General features: G+C 50.4%; 1 protein-coding gene across 1 annotated transcript in view; it reads left to right on the top strand.

Moving 5' to 3' along the window:
• Positions 1–23,281, top strand: part of LOC108920194 (transmembrane protein 132C) — a 146,154-nt gene that overhangs the window by 78,393 nt on the left and 44,480 nt on the right. The window contains exon 3 of the mRNA XM_029247405.1: positions 2,851–2,991. Coding sequence (XP_029103238.1) covers positions 2,851–2,991 — 141 coding nt within the window. The remainder of the gene's footprint in view (positions 1–2,850; positions 2,992–23,281) is intronic.

The raw sequence follows: 23,281 nt of genomic DNA, 5'->3' as shown, positions 1-23,281 counted from the left end.
CACTAAATTTTACTTTGCTCTATGAAATGAATGAGTACTTTTAAGTAGCCCCTAATACAGAGCTGATACTGTAAGTTACTTAGCAGAGAGGCATCTGCGCAATGAATTCATACTAATTGAACTTTGAGCTACATTAGAAGTAAAACGTATGCAACGTGACCGAAAATAACGGTGCGGCTCCTGGTGCTCGCGATCCACTTCTGCGAGCAGCGGCTAATAACTATCAGCACTTGCGGCTCATCAGCGGTCTGGCTGCCATTGATCAAGCCTCAAATTACAAGGTATGGAAATGATAATTAGCCGCTCGCAAAAATAGCATCGCGAGCACCGTCACCCGTTCATCAGCCGAACGTGCCACCCGTCACACCGTCGCCACTCGACATGCGTGTGCCGCTGTCTCGCGGGGCATGGCTGCAGAAGTAACATTACCGTGCGTCTGCGAACTCCTGCTCAGTGCTGATTGGTGTCCCACTTGTCCCGTGAACAACGTGTGTGTGTGTGTGTGTGTGTGTGTGTGTGTGTGTGTGTGTGTGTGTGTTGCCATTGCTCAACACACAGACTCCACACAGCAGACATGAGCTGTAAACACTGTGGAAGGGAGCTGAAGGACGGCGGTCACGCTCTTGTTCTGTTCGCGTGCTCTTTCCTGCCACCTGTCGGCCGCTCGTTTAAAAACACAGAACGTTTGAAACGCAGAGAATGTAAGAAAATGCAATTGAAATAAACTGGAAATATCTATTAAAATTAAAATTCGTAACTCAAAGTGTGTAAAATGAGGATCCGCTGCGAAACCTAACCAGGACACGCAACGATGATCAGGACTGTTGTGGTAAGTGAAGCGCTAGTAGGACAAGCAGCAAACGGGTTAGAGGCACACATTAAATATCTGTGTGTGTGTGCGCGTGTGTGTGCGCGTGTGTGTGCGCGTGTGTGTGCGCGCCATGTTCATCTGCTGAGTCACTGCTCTACCGTTCCCTACTGCGCTGTACAGTACTGTGACATGAACCCACTGTTGATGCTGAGTGGTACAAAGAAAGAGCACCATGTTTACCCCGTTTTAAATAATCCCTGTAATGTAACGACTGCATTATATATTTAGTGTGAATCGAACTGCAACAGATGTCACAGCTTTATAAATATTGACAGCAGCTTCGTGTAGTTTCTTTCTGAAAGGAAATGATTAAATCATGTCTAATAGAAACACAGACGGACAGGAAGTTGATCGAAGGTGTTTTCGTTTGGCTGCCGCTCCTTCGTCTTTATGCCGTCGGTCCGAGAGTAAACGAGGCCGTGTTTTCGGCGTCCGTCCTCTTTGCACGTGGTCTCCGGGTGGGCACTTTGTCAAACGCCGGACTGTTGAGTGACGCGGCGTGGATCGTGCGCCACGCCGCTCAGTCGCCCTCGTCCTTCTGCGAACAACACCTTGTTTTTGGTGACCTCCTGTCTCCTCTCGTCTCCTCTCGGCTTCTCTCGGCTCCTCGTGGCTCTTCGCCCCCATTCACCCGCGCGTGGCGCTCTGCTTCCCTTGCGCCCGAATGCCGTCGACACGGGCACTCGCACTCCTTCAGCAGGAGGAAGCAGCTGGACCTTCTCAGCAGAAGGTTGTTGTGAAGGTGGATCCTGATGTGAAACGTCCCCATGTCTTGATGTGCTAATCTGTACATGATGAGCCCCGGAAACAGGCAGAGGGGTGTAAAAATGGTAAAAGGGTCTATGCAGAATAGCGAGTGCTACAGTACTAACTACTGTAGAACACTGCGACACAAAGCACGTGAAGTACATAGGGCAGCGATGGCAGTATTGTCACAGGTGCATATTTGCCCTTTTACATTTAGCGCTGCGCTTGGACAGGACCGTCGTGTTGTGTCATCGAAGACTCCAGCTCTTGACAACCTCCGCACTATGCGGTGCAGGTTCACACCTCTCCGGGCTGCTCTCCGGCTCACAGTACGGGTACTTCATAATACATTTATGGATTCATACAGCGAGGGCGGTGCACCTTTAATGGCGCCGCAGGCGAAGCGGTCCCGTCTGCAGGCGATCCCTTAAATTGTAGTTTTTTAACTTTTATTTGTCTTGTTACTATTTGAAATACTAAATACTAACGCCAGGGAAAAACGGGCAACGCGGACAAAGAAGGGCTGAGAAGCACTTTTGTTCCAGTGCCTTTCGGTGATGAACGTGAGCTTTTCACTTTCGAGAGTCACTCATTTCAGAGAAGCAAAGTGAAGGTGCAGTGATTGCAGAAGAAGGCGCGCGGACGAGATGCCACTATGGCCCCCGTTGGACACCCGCTGCAGCAGATGATGTGTAAGGAAAGCGCAGGCGAAGCCAGAGATGGGCTTCCTGCAAATGGAAGCTTTTGGCCATTTTGCAATAAGTAGCACATTTAATAAACTCCCCAGGAGTCTTGTCAGGGTGATGAATAGCCGAGTCGACCGCAGCACTGCGAGAGGAAGCTCCAAATGGGAGAAGGGATGGAAAGCGCTCTTTGCCGGATGCATCAATAAACATGAGCTCGGAAGGGCAGGAAGGTCCGACTGGGACCCGAGATGCAGACGAAAGTGGAATATTGTTCGTCGTCCAGCATCTCGCAAGATGAATTTTGTGCAAAAGTCGTGTGTTTTCAAATGTTTGCTGCAGGAGGAGGGTTGGCGACCAAAAGCTGACAGTGTCTGTCCCAGGAGGAACCTTGTGGTTTATCCTAAAACGGCGTCGCAGAGAAGCTCTCTGCATCTGTGAAAGTGGTGTGTGTCATACGTGCAAAACTGTAAACACTCACTCGTGTGTGTGTGTGTGTGTGTGTGTGTGTGCGTGCGTGTGTGCGTGCGCTGCCCTCCTCCCTTGCAGAGCCCTGTTCCAAGAGGGTGTGAGCTTCGTCGCCCTCCGGCCCGGCAGCCAGACCCAGTGGGAGGTGGAGAAGGAGGTGGTTTCTGGGACCTCGGGCGTCTCTGTCTTCTGCCAGAGGAAGTCCACAGCGGTGGGAGACAGGTGAGAAGGCGCTGGCGTCCACACCGGGGGTCGGTAAGTGTGGAGCCGCATGTAACGCTCTTGGCTGACTTGTCCCGATGGACCCGCTCGCGCCCGACTTGTGGGGACCGTAGGTTGGGGGGTATTAGCGAGTGGGACGAGGTCAAGGTGCAGCCGTTCCCAGGGGAGCGCGTCCCTTGCTCAGCTGAGCAGCCGCTCCACCTCCACCCTCGTTCCCTCGGCGAGCATGCTGGGAAATTTTACGAGCCCCGTGTCGCGGTAAATCTCGCATTTCCCGGGTAATTGCTTCGTTTCGTACTCGTTCTTTACGCGTTTACGTGGCCGGCAGAACCGGGGCCCGACGCCGTGACTGCTGGGAGTTTCCCGCTGACAGCTTCGCCTGCTGAGGAAAGAGCCCTAAAGGCCGTTTGCTGCGTCAACGGCGGAGCCGCCGCGCTGCTGGAGCACGAGGACGCCGTTGTTCCTGCTCCTCCCTGTCAGGGGCGGCGCTAGTAGGGGCTCCTCGGCCTCTCGTCCCGGTATTCTTGGACAGGTGTCCAGGTGTCCACTTTTAGTAGAAAGCTTTGGATGGTGGGCAACATTTAAATTTTACCTTTTTTTGTTTTGTTTTACCTTTTGGCAGTAATGCACTTGGTAATCTATTAAATGTTATATTACCCAGTAAACGTGTCAAGTTCTCGAGAGAGAGAGTGACGAGAGGAGAAAACGCTAAACCCCAGAATATCGATTTCCAGTCAGGACGAATCATGCGAGGACGAATTTTTCTGAGGCCGCTGCTGTGCTGATAATTGAAAAGTGTGGAAATAAAATGAAATGCGACTCTGGGATCATAATATTTTGTGGTTTCGCTACGGAGAAGGAGGCGGGGGTGGGGGTTGCAGTGGCGGGGGTGTGAAGGTGGAGAAAACAAGCTGCTAAAACCACGGTATTGATCAGTGCCGAGACCTCGGAAATAGGACCTGCGGAGCAGAGTGTGGAGACGTCAGAGTGCTTCGCGGAGCAGGTTCGAGCACCAAACCCGCCGCACTACGGTACTGCGAGTACTATTAGGGTGAGCTCCACTGGATTGGTGACCGTTAGACGAGGCGACTTTACTCTCTTACGTACTTCAGTGCGGCGCAGTTTATGCCAATTAAAATGAAAAGAGTCATAGAGGGGGCAGTGGAAGTGCGGCGCGCACACACACACACACACACACACACACACACACACACACACACACTCGTCCAAGAGCGTATACATGGAAACGGAAGAGCTCGAGCAGCACAGGGAGGGGGGGAAGGGCTGCAGCCACGCTGACCTCAAGACACGACGCCATCAATCTGCTGAAGCGTGAAAGGAAAAAGCATCATTTTATTAACAAATGAGATTTAAATAGGAAGTTATAAAACATAATAGATAAATATAAATATAATAAATGTCTCCTGTTACTGTCTTCAGCATCATTAAGCTTTGTCAGGAAACGATCGCTGGCTTTCATACAGCGCACAGCGAGTGTTCGGGGCTCCGGGCCCGGGAACGTCCACGACCGCGTTTCCCTTCCCTCTCGAGCCGTGCGTCTCGACACGGGACCCACACGCTCCCCCACGCTGCATGTGTGTGAAGGCAAGAGGAAGAGCAAGGCCGCTGCATTGCGCTGTGCTGCGGTGCTGTGCCCTCAGCTCAATAAAGTAGGTGTGATGGAGCCCAGTGATGGATCGCAGGCTCCTTATCGCCGCGGCTGGAGGACATTGGAATTGATCAGGCCTCTCCTCACTCCTCACCGCAGTCGCACCGTAAGGGGCCGCAGCTCCCGCCTTTGTTCCCCTCCGCACACACACACTGTCGCAGCGACGCCCATCGACTACAAGTGACCTCCCGATCAACGCGATACGCTTCGTTTCGGGGGACAATCACACAAGAATGATCCGATTTAAAACGGAAGGAACAAGCTGGGGCTTCTGGGAGAAATGTAGTGCCAGGGACGCTGAGAAATGATGTGTTCCTGCGTGTGCGTGCGTGCGTGTGTGTGTGTTTTAACTAGCCTTTGACTTCAGTCATTCACATTTATACATTTATTAACTGACACTTTTCTCCAAAGTGACTTACGCTGATTTACCCATTTATACAGCTGGGTAATTTTTACTGTACCATTTCAGTTCAGTACCATGTTTAAGGGTATTACAGCATTTGTGGGTGACGCACAGTCAGCATGATGGAAGTGAACCTTGATAGTGGAGTGTGGCACACCTGGGGCGTCATGGCGGCACAGCGGTGCAGCAAGCGTACAGGTACAATGTGTGTTGGTGGCATTGAGTTTGATACGTCATGCCACGCCTCCTCACACCTCTCCATGCCTCTCTATACCTCCCCACTCCTTTCCACACCACACCTCTCCACACCTCTCCACAGCACGCCTCCCCACACCTTTCCACACCACAGGCTCTGGGAGAAATCAGCTCCCTCCGTCAATTATTCATGCGCGGGCTGTGGAGAACATGGCTCTCTGAACAACAGCCAGAGTTATTTAAAGGAGCGTGCGGCACGAGGCCCCCCTGGGAGGGGTGTGGGTGTGGGGGGTAGTGTGCCGGCTGTCGGGAGCGACCTCATCGCTCAGCCGCAGGTTCACTCGTGTCCGAGGCCTTCGCGTTCGCACATCTCCCATCATTTTTGGGCATCTGCAGCTGAGCCTGTTGGACACAGTAATTTCAACAGGACTGAAAAAGCTCTTTGGGAGGAGAAGTGTATTGAGGTCTCTGAAAATGGCCCAAAAATTATTATTATGTAAACATATTCTGCCATTTACAAAACATTACTATTTATACTTTTATCTATTTCCTTGTCATTTTCATAGATACGCTTTAATTTTTTGTTTATTCCTATGAACGTATGAAATGTAACTATTCATTATTCAGCCAGGGGGGCACGGTGGCACAGCAGGTTTGGCCGGGTCCTGCTCTCCGGTGGGTCTGGGGTTCGAGTCCCCCTTGGGGTGTCTTGTGATGGACTGGCGTCCCGTCCTGGGTGTCCCCCCCCCCCCCCCCCCCCCCCGGCCTTGCGCCCTGTGTTGCTGGGTTAGGCTCTGGTTTGCTGCGACCCTGCTCGGGACAAGTGTGTGTGTGTGTGTGTGTGTGTGTGTGTGTGTGTGTGTGTGTGTGATTACTCAGCCACAGCGCAGAACCCCTTTGTCAGTGTATTTATGTCACTGCTGTAGTTTCACACACTTTCATTGAACATCATCATGGTGGGAATGTTGGGAAGAGCCAAGGTGTGTGTGTGTGGCCCAAGGCTGTGTGATAAGACACACACCGCACAGAAGTACACACCCCCATCAGAGGGACTGATGGACTGAGGGATTAGCCACCCCTGCGGTCTCTGCTCTGGGACCCTGGACAAATGAGGTGCCTGTGACGAAAGAAAAACCGGACAGAGGAGCCCATGAGAAAGCGCCTGAGGCGCGACCTGTCTCTGTTCCCGTCTCCGTCCCTCTCCTTGTTCCCATCTCTGTCCCTGTCCTTGTTCTCATATCTGTATCTGTGTCTGTCCCTGATGCAGATCCATGCTGTGGGACAGTTATGGGACAAATATACATTTCTGCTGTCATTTGCACTGCTGCTCAATCTTGTTGATCAGTTTTTGTTGAGGAGATGGCAGATTTTTCTAATAATACAGAGTGTAGAACAGCGTTTCTTGGTTTCTGCAATGACCTCCTGCACCCCCGAGCCAAGGCACCCGACCGACTGACCCATGTCAATGGGGAGCTGTGACATCTTCATGCCGGTCAAGACATTCTCACAATAAAGTGTGTGGAAGAGGGGCAGCAGGTAGCGTAGTGATGGACCTGGGTTTGAATCCCACCTCCTCCTTACCCTGAATTGATACGGTAAAACTGCCCTAATAAATGGGTAAAATCAGTATAAGCAGTGTACGTGTTCATCCTGCACGGATCGAGAGCCTGTACCTGGGGGCCGAAGTCACGAGAACAAATTATGATCATTTTAACTTTTAATGTGCAGTGCGTGTGTGCGTGCGTGTGCGCAATCTGTTCTTCGGATCCCCTCGTCTCCAGATGCTGGATATTTAACTTTACACTCATTCACTCATTTCCTTCCTCGAATCCCCAGGAACAGAACAGGAGGTGCAGGAGGAGCCCATTGTGCGTGTTGATGTCAACGCTGTAAATAGAACACAGTGGCTATGTGTAACGCACCGCCTCCCGCGCTCTGCTTAGCCTCACAGCGCCTTCCCTTCCACTGCTATGAGGACGCAAAGCTCACGTTGCTCCTGGACACACACACACACACACACACACACACACACACACACATATACATTTTCAGAACCGCTTGTCCCATACAGGGTCACGGGGAACCGGAGCCTAACCCGGTAACACAGGGTGTAAGGCTGGAGGGGGAGGGGACGCACCCAGGACGGGACGCCAGTCCGCCGCAAGGCACCCCAAGCGGGACTCAAACCCCAGACCCACCGGAAAGCAGGACTGCGGTCCAACCCACTGCGCCACCGCACCCCCTGCCATGTGGACATTAATCTCTTAATTCTTCCTGTTGTGCCACAGATATATTTTGTACTGCTGTCTGGCTTTTTGTCCACAAGTGTAGCGTAACTCGAACCTTTGAGACAACGTGGCGATTGCTGCAGCTGCATTAAACTGTTTACTTAGGTTAATTAAAGTCAATTGTTTCATTATTGCTCCACGATGTGGCGTATAGTCAAAAAAATGTTTTACTGTGTATTTCTGTGCTTCTCTGTCTAATTAATATGACACGTTTGTACTTTTGTTTGTGACACCAGTAGTAAAATATAGAGCTCAAGTCATAAAATAGTGTGATTAAGCTCTGTCTTTTACTATTTTATTTGCAAAAGAGACGAAGCCTCATTAGCTGCTGCGGTCGGAGGGATTGAGAAATGTTTTCAGGTGGAAAAAGTGTTTGTGTCCCCGATCCACGATAAAACTTGACTTGTTTGCGTCGTCTTGCTTGACATGAAAGCGCCTTTGTTGTTGCGCACTGCAAGCCTCCACGGCTGAGCTACGGCGACGTGCTGGTGTGTCGCTACCTGCGTCTGAGGGCCCTGTTTCAAGCATCCGCTCTGAATTCCTCCTGGATTCCGGAAATTTCCGTACTAATTAGATTTGCTTCCCTTTATTTGTCCCCGTTGGTGTGGAAAAGCAGTAGAGAGGGAAATATCGAGGTCCAGCATTAGGACGACCGCTTGCGCGAGAAATTTCAACGTGACGCTCAGAGCTGTGGGTGGGGGGCAGTAATAGACAATCAAAAACGGGATCGCATTTTAATTATCCACTTCAATGACATCTGCTTAGTTATCACACGGAGGACGCTTTGCTGAGATACCAAAAACGTGAAAAGTCTCGCTGGAATGAAGAGTAAAAATAAGAAAAAACCTCTTTCAGAAGTTTGTTCCTCCGCCGTTTGTGCCAACAGCGGGACGGGGCGGCATTAGGTTCCTCTTGTTAACGAGGTAAGTCGCTGTAGGACGGCGTTGGGCCCTTTTCTCGTAACAGCTCCACTTAGTTCAAGAGCACTTTCACCTTCACCACCACCACCACCACCTTCTTCTTTGTCTTCTTCTTCATCATCTTCTTCCTCTTCTTTTTCACCCCATTTCCCCAGCACCTCGTTGGAATGAAATTAGCATAATGTCATCGGCACTTTTGAGCGCGTGTTGTTTATTAAAAGTATTTACGGCACTTCTGAAAAATGTGATTGTCAAATTCCCTCTAAAGAGTGAGCAGCTTGGCCTCGTAGCTCCAGCGTCAAGTGTGTACGCTGTTTTAATGCCTGCCGATCAGGTTGACGCCACTGTGTACCCCAACGCTTCCGTACCGCCACAAAAACACGCCGAATCGGAAAGCGACACCAAATGAATGGATGCAAACTGGCGAATTACCGGAACCTGCATTCCAGCTCATTCAGAATACCGTGGTATGCGTTGCCTTTCACCTGCTGAAGCGTTCCCGTATAATCCCCCCTTCTCGCCTCTCCATTGTCTTTCTTGTAGCTGTCTGGATTAAACTGAACACTCTGCTCACGGCCTACGAAACCATCAATGCGCCCCCCCCATACCTACAGGACCCGGTCGCTCGCTGTGCTCCTCCACCTCTGCCCACTTGGTGGTCTTACGCACAAGGTCCAGAATTAGAAGTCTGCGGGTTTTTGGTTCTGGCCCCGATGGGGTGAAGCAAGCCCCCTCTGTCACTCAGAACTGCTGAATCCCTCTCAATATTCAAGCAGCTTCTCGCAACCCATCTTCCGGACCCGTTCTCTTGTGATGTCCTGACAGCTCCGTGAACTGAATCGCACCATCTGTCATGATCACCGTTGTATTTCGTATCATTTCTCTACGCAGCTGCTGTTGTCATGTGCGCCGGCGAAGACGGCAGAATTGGGCGAACTGACGCTGCTTCCGCGATCAGTTGCCTGCAGCTAAAAATCCCTTCACCCATCTGGTGGTGAAATGCGGTTCTGTTCGCTTTGGAAAAAAGCATCTCATAAACGAATAAATCCAAAAGAGTAGCGCAATTTTAAATATTATGAAATGTCTTAGTTGGATCGTTGCAGGGTTGGAACTGTCCAGGAGACACGATTCACAGCATGAAAATAAGAGTTTGACTGATGGGAAGGAAAGGGGACAGAAGAAAAGAACGCACGCACGCACGCACGCACGCACACACACACACCCCATTTTGATCACATGTGTCCAGAGCACTTCTCATATTCTCGACCTGTTTTTTTTCTTATTACAATTTCTCCACGATTAAAAAATCAGGTTGGACTTTTCCAGGTCGGTGAGAAAAGCTGGAGACCCTTTTGTGGCTCAGAAACACGTAATTTATTCTTCCCATTTAAACAAATGTTAATTAATAAGGGTAATTATCTAATTTGTTTCAGAAGAATCCACCTTATGAGCAGAGTTTCTGGAGCGAATTGACCTTGTAATGGGAGGGTTTGGTTCACAGGTCTTTCGCAGCAGTTGCAGCTCCCGATGTTTCTTCCGTCTCCGTGAACTTCACACGTCCAGATGCTCCGTTAATATTGTCCCGCTCCTCTCGGCAAAACTGTTGCAGCTCAGTCACACAGTGTCAGCGGTGTCAGTGCTCAACTGCAGCTCTGCACTGTTGGCGGAGTCCAGGCTTCGGCTCCCGGCTCCCCGTCCTGCACTTGACCCTCGGTCGCATTTTGCAGCGTGGACCTTACCCGGACATGTTCGCCTCTGGCTGAGGAGGGTCTCCGTGGTCACCATTGGAGCCACAGGAGCGTCCAGCAATGTCAGGCTTTCGGTGAAAGGAAGCCTGCCCAATGGACGCGTTGTGCCGCGGCACCCGGATGAAGGACCACATTGAACGACGTACTGCGCTTTACAGCCAGCGATATAATGAGGCACTTTCACGTTCAGCTTTTTCGACATTCAGTATGAAGCCTCATAAAAGCAAACCGATTACTGTGTAATCATAGATTTTGAAAATAGTTCTGTTTTGTTTCTTTTTTCATTTCATCAATACCCAATGCAAATTCCACGTTAAGGCCCAAAAAACACTGTGATCGCACAGCGGCCAACGTATCGGTGGTGGCGAACGGCCTCTCGTGCATCTGCGCGCTCCAGGTGCTGCTCGTCGACCCACAACAGCCGCCCCGTGATCCACAATTCGTCATTTCCCGTCCCGAAGTTCGGCTGTAAAGTGTAGCGCTGAGCCATCTGATGGGGATTTTTCTTTTTTAGACTTGCAGTTTGTGATTTTGCTTCAAGTTATAACTTAAAATGACCTTTCCAATAAAAAGTGAGTGTCGTAGAGTTGCCAAAAAGGAAAAGTGCAATACAGCAGATTTAGAAGTAAAAACTGTGTTAAAATATGATATTGTGCTGTATTAATATTCAATATAACTATTTAGTATTGACAGGGGGGCGTGGTGGCGCAGTGGGTTGGACCGGGTCCTGCTGTCCGGTGGGTCTGGGGTTCGAGTCCCGCTTGGGGTGCCTTGCGACAAACTGGCGTCCCGTCCTGGGTGCGTCCCCTCCCCCTCCGGCCCTCCGCCCTGAGTTGCCGGGTTAGGCTCCGGTTCCCCGCGACCCCGTATGGGATAAGCGGTTCAGAAAGTGTGTGTATTTAGTGTTGATTTATGAATAATTTGTCAAATTAGTGAAAAAAGTAGAACAAAAGAAGCCCCCTTATATACACAGGATTCATTTACTATGTTAATTATTTATGTGTCCTCATAGTTTATATAATGCAGTGTAACAGGATTTTGGACTTAGACAAAAGTGGACTTTGTTGACAGCATCTCTGGAAAGTTCTAAATCAAGGACCATCTGCTGGGGTCTCCTGTGTCAATATACACACACTTTCAGAACCACTTGTCCCTTACGGGGTCACGGAGCCTACCCGGCAACACAGGGCGTAAGGTCAGAGGGGGAGGGGACACACCCAGGACAGGACGCCAGTTCGTTGCAATGCACCCCAAGCGGGACTCGAACCCCAGACCCACCGGACAGCAGGACTGCGGGCCAACCCACTGCGCCACCACACCACCGCACCCCCTACGGTGTCAATATAGTCCATCACATTTTCTCCGGTGTCTGCGTGTTATCGAGATGCCTTCGTGTCACTGTGTGTTGGATTCTGAGGGTAAATGTACAGTGTTTATGTACCATTCGCAGAGTAGGTGTGCCCCCATCAGCACGGGGGTGGGGCTTAGCTGTGGCTCATTGCCAGCTTTTCCGGATTAGTGCCCCTCGACCACGTTTCTTCCAGCCTGTTCCCATGGCAGGAAAAGGCCCCGCAGCCAGATGCGCTTCTGTTTCCGGAAGTTGTCCGGCTCCATCGGGGGTGCCTGAGCGCTCCTGCTGCCTCTTTTCGGCCCGTTGCACCGTCTCTTCCCGTTAGATGGAAGCGCCGCCCACGAATTGGCCGCGTCCACACGATGCACCGAGCGAAGCTGTTTCTCTCGTTAATCATTATCGCCGCGCCAGCGGAACAGAGCGAACCCAGATGGCTCCCATGCATGAAATTAGTGTCCAGGCAGAGCCCTGTTTACCAGCACGTTGTGAGCTGGAGTGGCTCCGCCCAGCTCTGGGCGCTTTCACCGCTTCCCCGTGCGTCCACTTTGTCCACACGTGTGCCTTTTGGACCCCAGCAGCTCTCACAGCTGAGAAGAACCTGGACCGATTTGTCTGTTCGCTTTCAGTTCCGTCTTTTCAGACCCGGTTACACGTGTTCGCTCCGGGTTCCCTTTGTTCGTTCCCAGTTTTGTCTTTTCAGACCCGGTTCCGTCCGTTTTCTTCCGGTTCTGTCTGTTTGCTTCCATTTCCGTCTTTTCAGACCCAGTTCCGACTGTTCGCTTCTGGTTCCATCTGTTTGCTCCCAGTTTTGTCTGTTCTCTCCCAGTTTTGTCTGTTTGCTCCTGTTTCCATCTGTTCGCTTCCAGTTCTGTCTGTTCACTCCCAGTTTTGTCTTTTCAGACCCAGTTCCATCTGTTCGCTCCTGGTTCCGTCTGTTCACTTCCAGTTCCGTCTTTTCAGATCCAGTTCCATCTGTTCGCTCCCAGTTCCGTCTGTTTGCTCCCAGTTTTCTCTTTGCAGACCCAGTTCTGTCTGTTCACTTCTGGTTTCCTCTGTTCGCTTCCAGTTCCGTCTGTTCGCTCCCAGTTTTGTCTTTTCAGACCCAGTTTTGTCTGTTTGCTCCTGTTTCCATCTGTTCGCTCCCAGCTTTGTCTTTTCAGACCCACTTCCGTCTGTTCGCTCCTGGTTCCGTCTGTTCACTTCCAGTTCCGTCTGTTCGCTTCCGGTTCCCTCTGTTCTCTCCCAGTTTAGTTTTTTCAGACCCAGTTCCGTCTGTTCGCTGCTGGTTCCGTCTGTTTGCTCCTGGTTCCGTCTGTTCGCTCTCAGTTTTGTCTTTGCAGACCCTGTTCCATCTGTTCGCTCCTGGTTCTGTCTGTTCACTTCCAGTTTTGTCTTTTCAGGCCCACTTCTGTCTGTTTGCTCCCTGCTCTGTCTGTTGCTCAAACAACGTACATGTACTCCTCGATTTAAGAGGATTCGACTTACTATTCTTTTGACTTGACAATGATGAGCTGGCGATAGACATTCAGTAGAAACCTTACTTCAAATTTTCATTTTTGATTTTTTTCCCAGGCAAGTAACATGGGGAGCGATACTCTCTCGCGATGCTGGGCAGCGACAGCGATCCGCATCTCCCAGTCCACCGCGCGGTCGCTATACAGATACCCCCCCCCCCCATATCTACGTTGTGTTTTGTGCAACCATCAAGTCACAGAAACAGTCTGTCTGAAATCTGTGTCTCCTGCTACTAGTGGGAAGAAGAAGAGGAGGGCAGTTACTGTTGAGGACAAACTCAAAATAATTGCTCAGCATGAAGCCTATCATATTCGGTAGGTCTATTTAATACATTTTCGACTTCTGATGGGTTTCGCGGAACAAAACCCCATCGTAAGTTGGGGACCACCTGTACCTCAATGGTTAATGTGACACTTTTCTCCAATGGCGATCACAGTTCTGAGCTGCAGTGAAACCCCACCATACTGCGGTAAGTGGGGTCCCGAATATTCTGTTGCGTAAGAGGCAGGGTTGCGTTATTGAGACATTAATGAAAAACAATATTTTTCAGTCCGTCTTCCAGTTGCTGTGCGGAGAAAAGGGGAAAAAGTTTTCACTTATTAGACGTGTGGGAAATGGAGCAAAGAGGCAAAGTTTCCATCGTTACCGCACTTTACTTTCTCTATCTGTTGGCCTGGATCCTCTTGTGAAAGTGAACCACACGGCTCTTCCTCCTCCTCAGTCCTTCCTCCCTCTGAGTGCATAATCTCCAGCATCGTAGCACCGACACTTAAGATCAGCTGAGTTCGCCGAACGGGGGGCAGAGTAGATGGGAGCCGATCGCAGAAGGTGTCATCGCGCAATTTCACCGAACTTTCAGTGGTTTACCCTGTCGTACTGGTGTATACTGCGTAAGTACCATGCTCAAGGGTGGGATTCGAACCTGAGTTCTCCGACTGGAAGGTTCCGGCTTGAGCTGCAGCCATCGCGCCGCCTGCTGGCCCACAGAGCCGCATGGGGGCGGGGGGTTGCAGGGCCGCAGCGTGGACCGGTAACACGGGTGTGCGTTCCGCTGTAGTGTCCGGGAAGCCGGGCTGCCACGTCGGCCCAAGTTTCGAGCGGGGAAGTCACTCGCAGGATCCTGCTGCTTCATCTTCTCCCACTGTGGGTGACTGAAGTTCATCCTGTAAGGGTTCAAGCGCAGAGACCCCCAATGACACGGCAGGAGTACGAGCGGGGGGCGCCGGGGGCGATGGGGACGCCTGGGGGTGGGAAGTACACACTACTTGAAAAATTCTGTCCAGCTGGGTCAGGCACACATTGTGCTGGGGGCTCTGTGTCTCTCTGTGTCTGTCCATGTGCGTCGCTCTCCTTTGTTCACACACACACACACACCCAGATACAAGTGTGAGACGCAGCCATCTTGCCCGGTGTCAAGCGCTTTCCAGTCGAAGCTCGTTGGTGGAGAAGTAGCTCAAGAGCTTCTAATTAGCCACCTATTTGCATTATCCTTCATAAGAAAGTGACAAGTGCGCTTCGTTACTGAGGGAGGCGCCGCAGCCCCGGGGTTTCACACGGAGTGCGTGATCGCTGTGTGGAAGAGGCGTCCCGAGCGAAGGAACCGTGGTGCCTCTGCAAAAAATAAGTAACCAAAGGACGCGGATGATGTCACTCGTTCCTGCACTTTTCTGAAAAGTGACGTTCGTCTCAGAGAACAATACTGGAGGACGTTTGCTGGGCAACTTTGTCCCCGTTGAGTCTGTGACGCTCTGTGGAGTTGACGCGTTTTATACGTGTTCACACGGCTTTCCTCCAGCAGCTCCTGTTTCAGGCGAGCCGCTGACTCTGAGCGGTACGTGCTGCGTCAGCGAGTGGCGTCCCATCCGGGGCGTAACCTGTGTCGCGTCGGACAGCACCGGGTCGCACTGTCTAGCGCCGCAGGACCCGGTTAGGGTTAGGGTGAGGGTGAGCGCGAGCGCAGAGAGAGACGCACGTGTGTAGTGTAAATAGTAGCACAGCCGATGGATCCTGCTGAGTCACGGGAGCGCTGTACGCAAGGTGTGTGTTCATACAGGCACCCGGTTCGCCACGTGTGTCCTACGTGCAGTACTGCGTGTGATCCTATGTGTGGTACTACATGCGGTAAAATGTAGTGTGGTACTAAGTGTAGTACATACTGCACAGCAGTGGTGTGCGAAAGCCGTGAAGCGGGTGCCGTATAGTTACGGTCAACGATTTGGACCCAGATCATTAATCCTGTGCGATCGAGGCTCACGTACGGTTCGGCTGGGGGCCTCGGCGGGGACCTCGGTGGGGGCGTCTCCCTTCCAGTAGATGTGTTCCGCTCGCTGACCCGCAAATGCCGTCTTTTACATCAACTCTCCAGCAAGTAGCTGTGCCTGCGACGGGCCTCATTAGCACAGCTTTCGGAGAAAAGGCTTTTGATGGAACTCTGAACGGGGCAACCGGGGGCGTGGGGGGGTGGGGTCACTCTGCCACTTGGGGTGGAAGGACACACTGCAGCTCCAGGCTCTGCACCCCCGCCCCGGAGATACATGTTTTTCCATTAATAGTGCGGCTGTAAATTCTGGCCGAGTTAAAATCAATAACTTCTCCCCGTGTGGCTGGGGAGAATGGAGGGGATGGGGGTGGGGGGTGATGGGAGATGCGGAACGCAGGACAGAGCCTCTGAGCCCAATTGGCAGCTTTCAGTACGAATGCATTATCGCCTCTCCAGACGATCGACAGGCACCGATTTGACCGAGGGGGGGGGGGGGAAGAAAAAAAAAACTTTTGAGAAGTGGTGCTTTTAAACGAGGCCAAACGGCTTGTTGGCCTTAATTTGAGAGTGGACCGGGTCAAATGCATTTACTTGATTTATCAAAAGAGAGGCGACACCAAAAGGAAAACTCGATGCGCTGCTGCCGCAAGCATTAATTCTAATCGGAATTAAAACGTGTGCTTAATTTTTATATCTTCGTGTATTTATATATCTTCGTATCTCGTCATTAACTTTTTATTGACTCCACTAATTTAAAGTGAGGAATATGCAAAGTTAGTCAGTGCTCACATTCTCTAGGCTGTGTGAAGTTTTAAGTGCTTTACTGAAGTCCTTGTACTCGTCGTGTGTGTTTGTGTACGGCGGCGCGTTCCGTTCACACACCTCCTTTGTCGTGTTGTAGCTTCAGCCCGTAAAAGTTCACATTGTCGAGTGACGTCTTTTCCACACTTTGTCACTTATAACTGCTGGAATTGTCAACGTCTTACTCCACGCAGATGACCGATGGCAGCGATTTGAGTGATTTTAGCACTTAGAGTAAATTACTGTAACTGTACCGTTTCTGTAGCTCATCTACAGGAACAAGCTGCTCTTGGTCCGGAGTTCACATGTATCTGGGTCGACGGTGAACAGCAGGGTGCGAAAATAAGGCATCGGGTTCGAATCCTTGAGAGGACGCTGTCCTCCTACCTTTGGGCAGTTCGCTGAGCCTGACTTCTCCCTGCACTGTACTGCAATAAAACGTCATTTAATTCCGTACTACACCGGCTTCTGTACGGTAACCGCTGTGGCACCGGGGGGATTCTTATGCTCTGCAAGCGAACAGTTAAAAGTAATGTGGAATGAGCCGGAAAGCCCCTACGTACCATAACTGTTCTCTAGCGTTTGAGATCGGTATCTAGATTTGGACTTCCATCATTCCTGCACGTTGACCCCAGCGCAGTTATCACTCTGCGCTCGGCCACTCGCATCGCCGCCTTCCTCTCGGAGAGCCCTCTTCGTAGATTAGAGCTCCACGACGCTCGCGGTTGATCCCCTGCAACCATAGGAGGGACTTTATTTATTTATTTATTTACGGATGCATGGGGGGGGGTGCGGTGGCGCAGCAGGTTTGACCAGGTCCTGCTCTCTGGTGGGTCTGGGGTTCGAGTCCCGCTTGGGGTGCCCTGTGACGGACTGGCATCCCGTCCTGGGCGTGTCCCCTCCCCCTCCAGCCTTGCGCCCTGTGTTGCCGGGTTGGGTGCCGCGACCCCGCTTGGGATGAGCGCTTTCAGTGTGTGTGTGTGTGTGTGTGTGTGTGTGTGTGTGTGTGTGTGTGTTATTTATGCATGTTTAATTAGCCCACACATTAATGAGCCCCTATTCAGTTTGATCATGGTCATAGATGCCCCATATGAGCCGGATGTACAGTGTAATAAGACCTTGGCCTTGCTGGGCTGCGGGGGGCAGCCGCTCGGACCTGTTTCCCGAGCTCCGGCCACTTGCCGCGGTGTCCCCAAGTGCGTCATCTTCCGCGACAGGCAGCCCAGCATCTGGCCCAGTTCAGTCACTTCCAGCCCTGTGGTTGCCTGCATTAAGCCTTTAAATATACACCGGTATTTATAGCTGGGGCCGGAGCACATTGACCTGTTTGTCTCCGAGGAAATCTTCCCGCAGCTCTCACCACTTTTATATATATATATATATATAATATATATAAAACATATACACTGTGTGTGTGTATGTATATAATGTATGTATCTATAACATTCTTCATGAGAAACTTTGGAGCTCATTGCAGTTAATCACTGTTTACTACGTTCACTTCCGCTCAAAATATGGAGACTAATTACAAAGTTAATAAATTAAGTGTTTTAATATGATTTCATGTTTGCTAATTAATGTGTCCTTTAAGAACGAGGCCTTTAATATAATTCCCGTGTTCCTCTGAGTCGATATATTTGCCAGATTATGTGCGTGTTTGGCGTGCTAATAAGATCTGAGTTTTTTAATGTGGTAATGATGCTCTTTTCAGGTTTATCTCGCTTTCATTACATTTTGTTGTTCTCGTGGCAGGTTACCTTGTGAAATCTCCCGTCTGTCGGAGGCCTCATTCATAGTTCTGCGGGCTTCAGTCGTGAGTTCCGTTCCAACTCCGACTTATTAAACGCCCAGACTGCCTTCGCCAAATTACCTACATGCAGGGGAAATGACAGAGAGTCCAAAACGCAGCGTTTTTAAAAATTTATTTTGATATTTCTTGCCTCCCGAAAGGAAATTCCACAGCTGTTGCCACATTTTCATGCTCTTTTGTAGCGTCTGCCTTTTATGTTTGCACTTCAAAGATGGCAACACGTAGGTAAACCTTATTAAATATGCTGCGAGACACATCATAGGACAGCCAGTTGTCTCATTTAATAACGTGGCGCACGAGGAAGAATGGCCGCCGTGCCGCAAAGCCGCTGTTTATCTCTGCGGTTCACAGCTGTGCGGCGAAACGCCCGTCAGGCTGTCCGTCACCCGTGGCAGGGGCTTTGGAAAGCTTTAACCGGGAATGTAAAGGGAGGTTCAAATCTGGTTTGGATTTGCTGCCACGGCGGTCGCTCGGGCGGTGCAACCGTGACATTCCATGTGACACATGGGCGCCTTGTGCAGCGCGGCGGCCGTATACCGTTTCACGGCTAACCTTGAGCTCGACCCTCCCGGCATTCATAACACAATCGGGCTTTTGCTCGGCGGGGGGGTGCTCTCATACAATTAGACCCCCGCCTTTCCCTTAAAGAGAAAAAAATCAATCATTTACATTCTTTTTTGCCCAACATTATTGCGGCAATGAATTTTAAGCAGAGGGCAGCCCGTTGTTTGCGACACAAAGGCCGGAGCCAAAGAAAGGGCCCCTGAAAGGAGAGAAATATCACTGAATACAAATGAAGCGGCTCCCCGGCTTGAACTCGCAACTCTAATGCGAGTCATTTTACTGTCAACGGCTGAAGGGGAAACTAATTGTATTTAAGCTACGGAAATGGAGAGCACAAACTTGATTGCGATACCGCTCTTGAGTCCGTTCCCGGCTCATATCAATGAATGCATATATTTCCCCCTTTTTACGGCCCCCGTCCAAAGTGCGGCGCTCGGCCGCGGTGGCGGCGGCGGCTCCCTGGACGGCCACGTCTTTTTCACGAACCGCAGCTCGTTACGTAAGGCTGTGACTCGGTGCTGAGGGAACAACGGAGTCGAAAAGAGCCTCTTCCACCCGTCTCTCTTTTCTCCTGCACGGAACGTGTTTTTTCCTTTTGCTTCTTCCGAATGGCAAGCGCACGGCCGCGCTCTGAGGGTCGCGAGGCCTCCGGAGGTCCTCGCCGAGCGCGTCTCGTCTCGAAAGACTAATGATTGATACGCGCAGAAAGGGAGGCTTTTGCCCCGTCTCCTCGGCCCTCGGTCAAAAAGCAACACGGAGGCAGGAGACGAGTCCGCTAGGACCAGTTAGTGGACGAAGGCGTGCGGGACGCCCCAAGCCGGTCCGGCCGTGCGTCAGCCTCGATGGAATTGGTGGAACCGATATGTTCGAAGCTTTCGGTCGCTCCGTCGTTCCTTAGTGGAAGTTAGTGGAGCTCCTCTGCGATCCGGCGTTCTCTCCTCGCAGGTCAAACAGTCAGTCGTGTGCTTCTTCTGGAGAGTATCGGGACGACAGGCTCTGTTGTGACGGAAATGTCAGGGTTTATCCTCTGGATTAATCTCGTAGACCATTTCTCCTGGGAGCAGCGGTTCCTGTTTCTTTGCTCTGTGGCACTTACTTTTGACAATAGATTCCCTCCTCACCGGGGCTCCAAGACATCCGTTGTCCAAGAAATGTGATCGAAACCTAGCCTGTAATAAAACACCAAATAAAAGGACACGGTAATATATAGTTAATGTTGTTGTTAATTGCTTGCTTGTTTGTTTTTTTTTGTTTTTTTTTTTTTTAAAGCTTTGTCAAGGAATGGATTGAGACTTTTTCCGTCAGAAATATAGGCCGTAGCTTCTGCTGTGGCTTGTCGTTTGTCTTTGGAGGGGATGTTCTACAGCGAATAAGGTTCCCATGAAGGGAGGTGGGTTTAGCTACTGCTGCGTCTCCCTTTGTCACCTCAGCAGGATGTGTGTGTGAGATGTGTCCAGGTCTCCTTTGCTGTGTGCCTGGCTAAAAATGACTTTTCCCTCTTCTGCCCACAACCTTGTGCTCCTCCACCTGGTCTTCAGCCAGTCATCTCCAGCTCACAGGTTCACATGCCACTCCCTTCTGCCCTGCTCTTCTTTGCATTTCCCATAATGACCAGCTAAGAGAAAGTAGCTGGAAATGTTGCTTCTCAGTGGTCTGACTGACTGTTTCCAGCAGTCCTTCAGGAAGACAATGAATTATTTACAGATATTTTTCAAATACCGCACTCATGGTTCATGCTAGGTCTGAACTTTGCCAGCGCACAGAGGGAGACGGAGATGGATCGCCTAAAAAGCTGTTTTATTGGCGTACCTTCTTAGAAGATTAGACCAACGATGTTTTTTGCAGCGTCGCGCAACTGCGATCCTCTTTTGAAATAAATTTCACTGCTGAGAATCTGCTGCCAGCTTTTCCACCTTCTACACTTCAGCAGTGCGATTTGCCCGCGACCCTTAAATCTCACTGTCACTAAGAAGGAAAGGTTCACCGTTACATGCGATAAGGTGACATCGAACTGTTCGGCAGTAACGTCTCCTTGGAGCTCTGCTTCCAAACGCAGCTGGGCCCGGAAGTTCGTAACTTGAATAGTTCACGGGTCCACCAACGATGTCGCAATACATAAAATCTTAACAGTATAGATTAATGTTTTGGTTTATTCACAGGTTACATCCTATAAAAAAATATGAGATAAATCTAGAATTAATGAAAAATGTAATGTAAGACATTTATTCTCTTTTCGTCAACAGCTCATACATCAGTTTCAGTGTCCCTCTGTCCTGGAAACAAGTTTATTTTGCACAGTGTATTTCATTGTGTTTTACTAAAACAAAGCAATATTAACGTTGTATACTTTAAAAATACTTTAAAATGACTGAACATTTTTAAAAAAAGCATCATGTCCACCATGTCCTATTCAGTGTGTTCCGCTTCACGCGCATAAGAGAGTGTCTTGTTCCTCCTGCGCACCTGGTGCCACAGGAGAAGGGAGCAGATGAGTAGAGGAGAACGTATTAAAAAGTGTTTCACCTTAAGCTGCAGAGTATGTTTTACTGGTCACAAGGAGGAGACCCATCGTCACGCAAACAACCAGCAGTTTCCAGCACTGTGCTTTTCAGGATTGCTGGCACTGAAACGATGAAGAGCCCCAGGGCGTAGTGTACGCACAGCTGAGATGTGCTGTAAAAGCAAAGAGAAACGTATCATCATGGATTTGGGGTTGCGGTGGTGTAGGAGGATGTGCCGGCGATCTATTGTGTCCTAGCCCCCCCCGGAGGGCCATCGTGGTGAACAAGCATTGTTCGCCTGCTCTTCTTCCTGCCGCTGTGCCCTGCAGTCCAGCCAGGCGTATCCCCATGAGCGGCTTCTCCCTCTGACGGAGGGACCTATTAGCACGCTGGCGCTCTAATGGGCTCCATTGTCTTGTTTGGCAAAGAGGAAGTGCATTCCCCGGGAAATGCGGGTCGGGGAGGGGGACACTAATCGGAGTCCAATTAGCCCGACACATTATTTCGAAATGCGTGCGGAAGCAGGGTCGGGTGGGCTTTGCCGCCATGGCTGGGAGCAGGCCAGAAACATGCGTTCTTGTCATGTTCTTGTAATGCAGACGCTTACTTGTGCGATTCGTTGTGGACTCTGCTGGCGTGAAGTCCACTTCGTGTGTACGCCGGCCCCTCGTCCACATACGAGTTCATGGGGTCACAAACGTTTTGCTCTTTGCTTATAAATAGTATCGCCGTTACACTCATACGTTGTAGTTTCAAATCCCACCTCCTGCTGCAGTAGCCTTGATCAGGGCGTTTGGCCTGAATGGCTCCGGTTAGTCTTGGCCAAGCTCTATTAATGGGTAAATCATCGTAAGTACCGTAACACTGTATGTGGATTTGGAGAATAAGTGTGAACCGAGCGCTTTTATTTTTCATCGTGCTTTCAAAAGGGACAGAACAGGAAGAGGAGGAGTGCGTGACCACGTTAATTAAACTCGGTGCCGCAGCGTCGACAGTGTGGTGTTCCTCAGCGTTGCTTATCATAAGAAGAACGTGAAGAGCAATGCATGTTCATACTTGTTTTTAATATTAAGTTTAATATTAAGCATTAAGTTGTAAAAAATGTTCAAATGAAAATATATAGCAAATATTTTTTTATTATAGCTACGTCAAAGGTTAATATTAAAGTAGTGTAACTATCAATAGAAATACTAATCAGTATTAGTGTCCTGCACACACACACACACACATTTTCAGAACCGCTTGTCCCATACGGGGTCACGGGGAACCGGAGCCTACCCGGCAACACAGGGCGTAAGGCCGGAGGGGGAGGGGACACACCCAGGACGGGACGCCAGTCCGTCTCAAGGCACCCCAAGTGGGGCTTGAACCCCAGACCCACCGAAGAGCAGGACTGTGGTCCAACCCACTGCGCCACCGCACCCCCAGTGTCCTGCACAATAAATGAATTAATTTATTGTGATAATTAATTACTTAGTAGCATATTATAGTACTGAATAATAGTAGTAATAATAATAATAATAATAATACTGTAATAATAATAGTGCCTCTATTTTAAACATGTTGGAATGTAAAATGGACCAGCAGTTGACATCATGTGACCTTTGCCTTTTTTTGTGAGAACCAGCGCTGCACTTAGTGTGATACAAATGGCTAGCAGTAAATACGTGATCCTATTATGTTTCAGGATGTCCTAATTTTCCACTTTCACTGAGCCATTATCTTTTACTCCGCCAGCGGAGTGTGATAAATTTCATCAATTTCTCGTCTTGCATCACGCAGAAATTTCAGCAATAACTGCAGAGCAAATATGAGAGACGTGCGGCTTTCTCGCTCCAGCAGGGCAGGAGCTGCGTGTTATACGAAGGGTGTGATTTACACTGAAACGGTGTACGTACTTACCGCGCTCGGACAGGCGTTCTCGTACACGGCACGCGGGACGTGAACGAATGACACCCGGTCCTGTTAGCGGTGTTTTTTGGGGCACCGCCGCGTCCCGTCATCTTTGACATTGTGCCACGTCGCGCCAACGCAGAGCGGCTCTGTCGCACCACCCCTGTAAAATAGACGCCCGCGCCATCAATAATGCAGCGTGCGCAGCACCGATGAATTAATGAGGGATTAGCACAAGCGCTAATAAATGACGTGCTCGGGAAGTCAGATCAAAGGCGGGACACTTGGGGAGGCGGAGACGGCGCGGGAGAAGAGGCTGCCCCGTGCTGCGCCGCTCAGGCCGTGTCAGGGCCTCGTACCCGTGGCTCCCGG

The sequence above is a fragment of the Scleropages formosus genome, chromosome 21, assembly GCF_900964775.1.
Source record: "Scleropages formosus chromosome 21, fSclFor1.1, whole genome shotgun sequence".
Classification (NCBI taxonomy): Eukaryota; Metazoa; Chordata; class Actinopteri; order Osteoglossiformes; family Osteoglossidae; genus Scleropages; species Scleropages formosus.
Note: the sequence above shows the minus strand (reverse complement) of the source record. Positions and strands in the feature narration are given on the sequence as shown.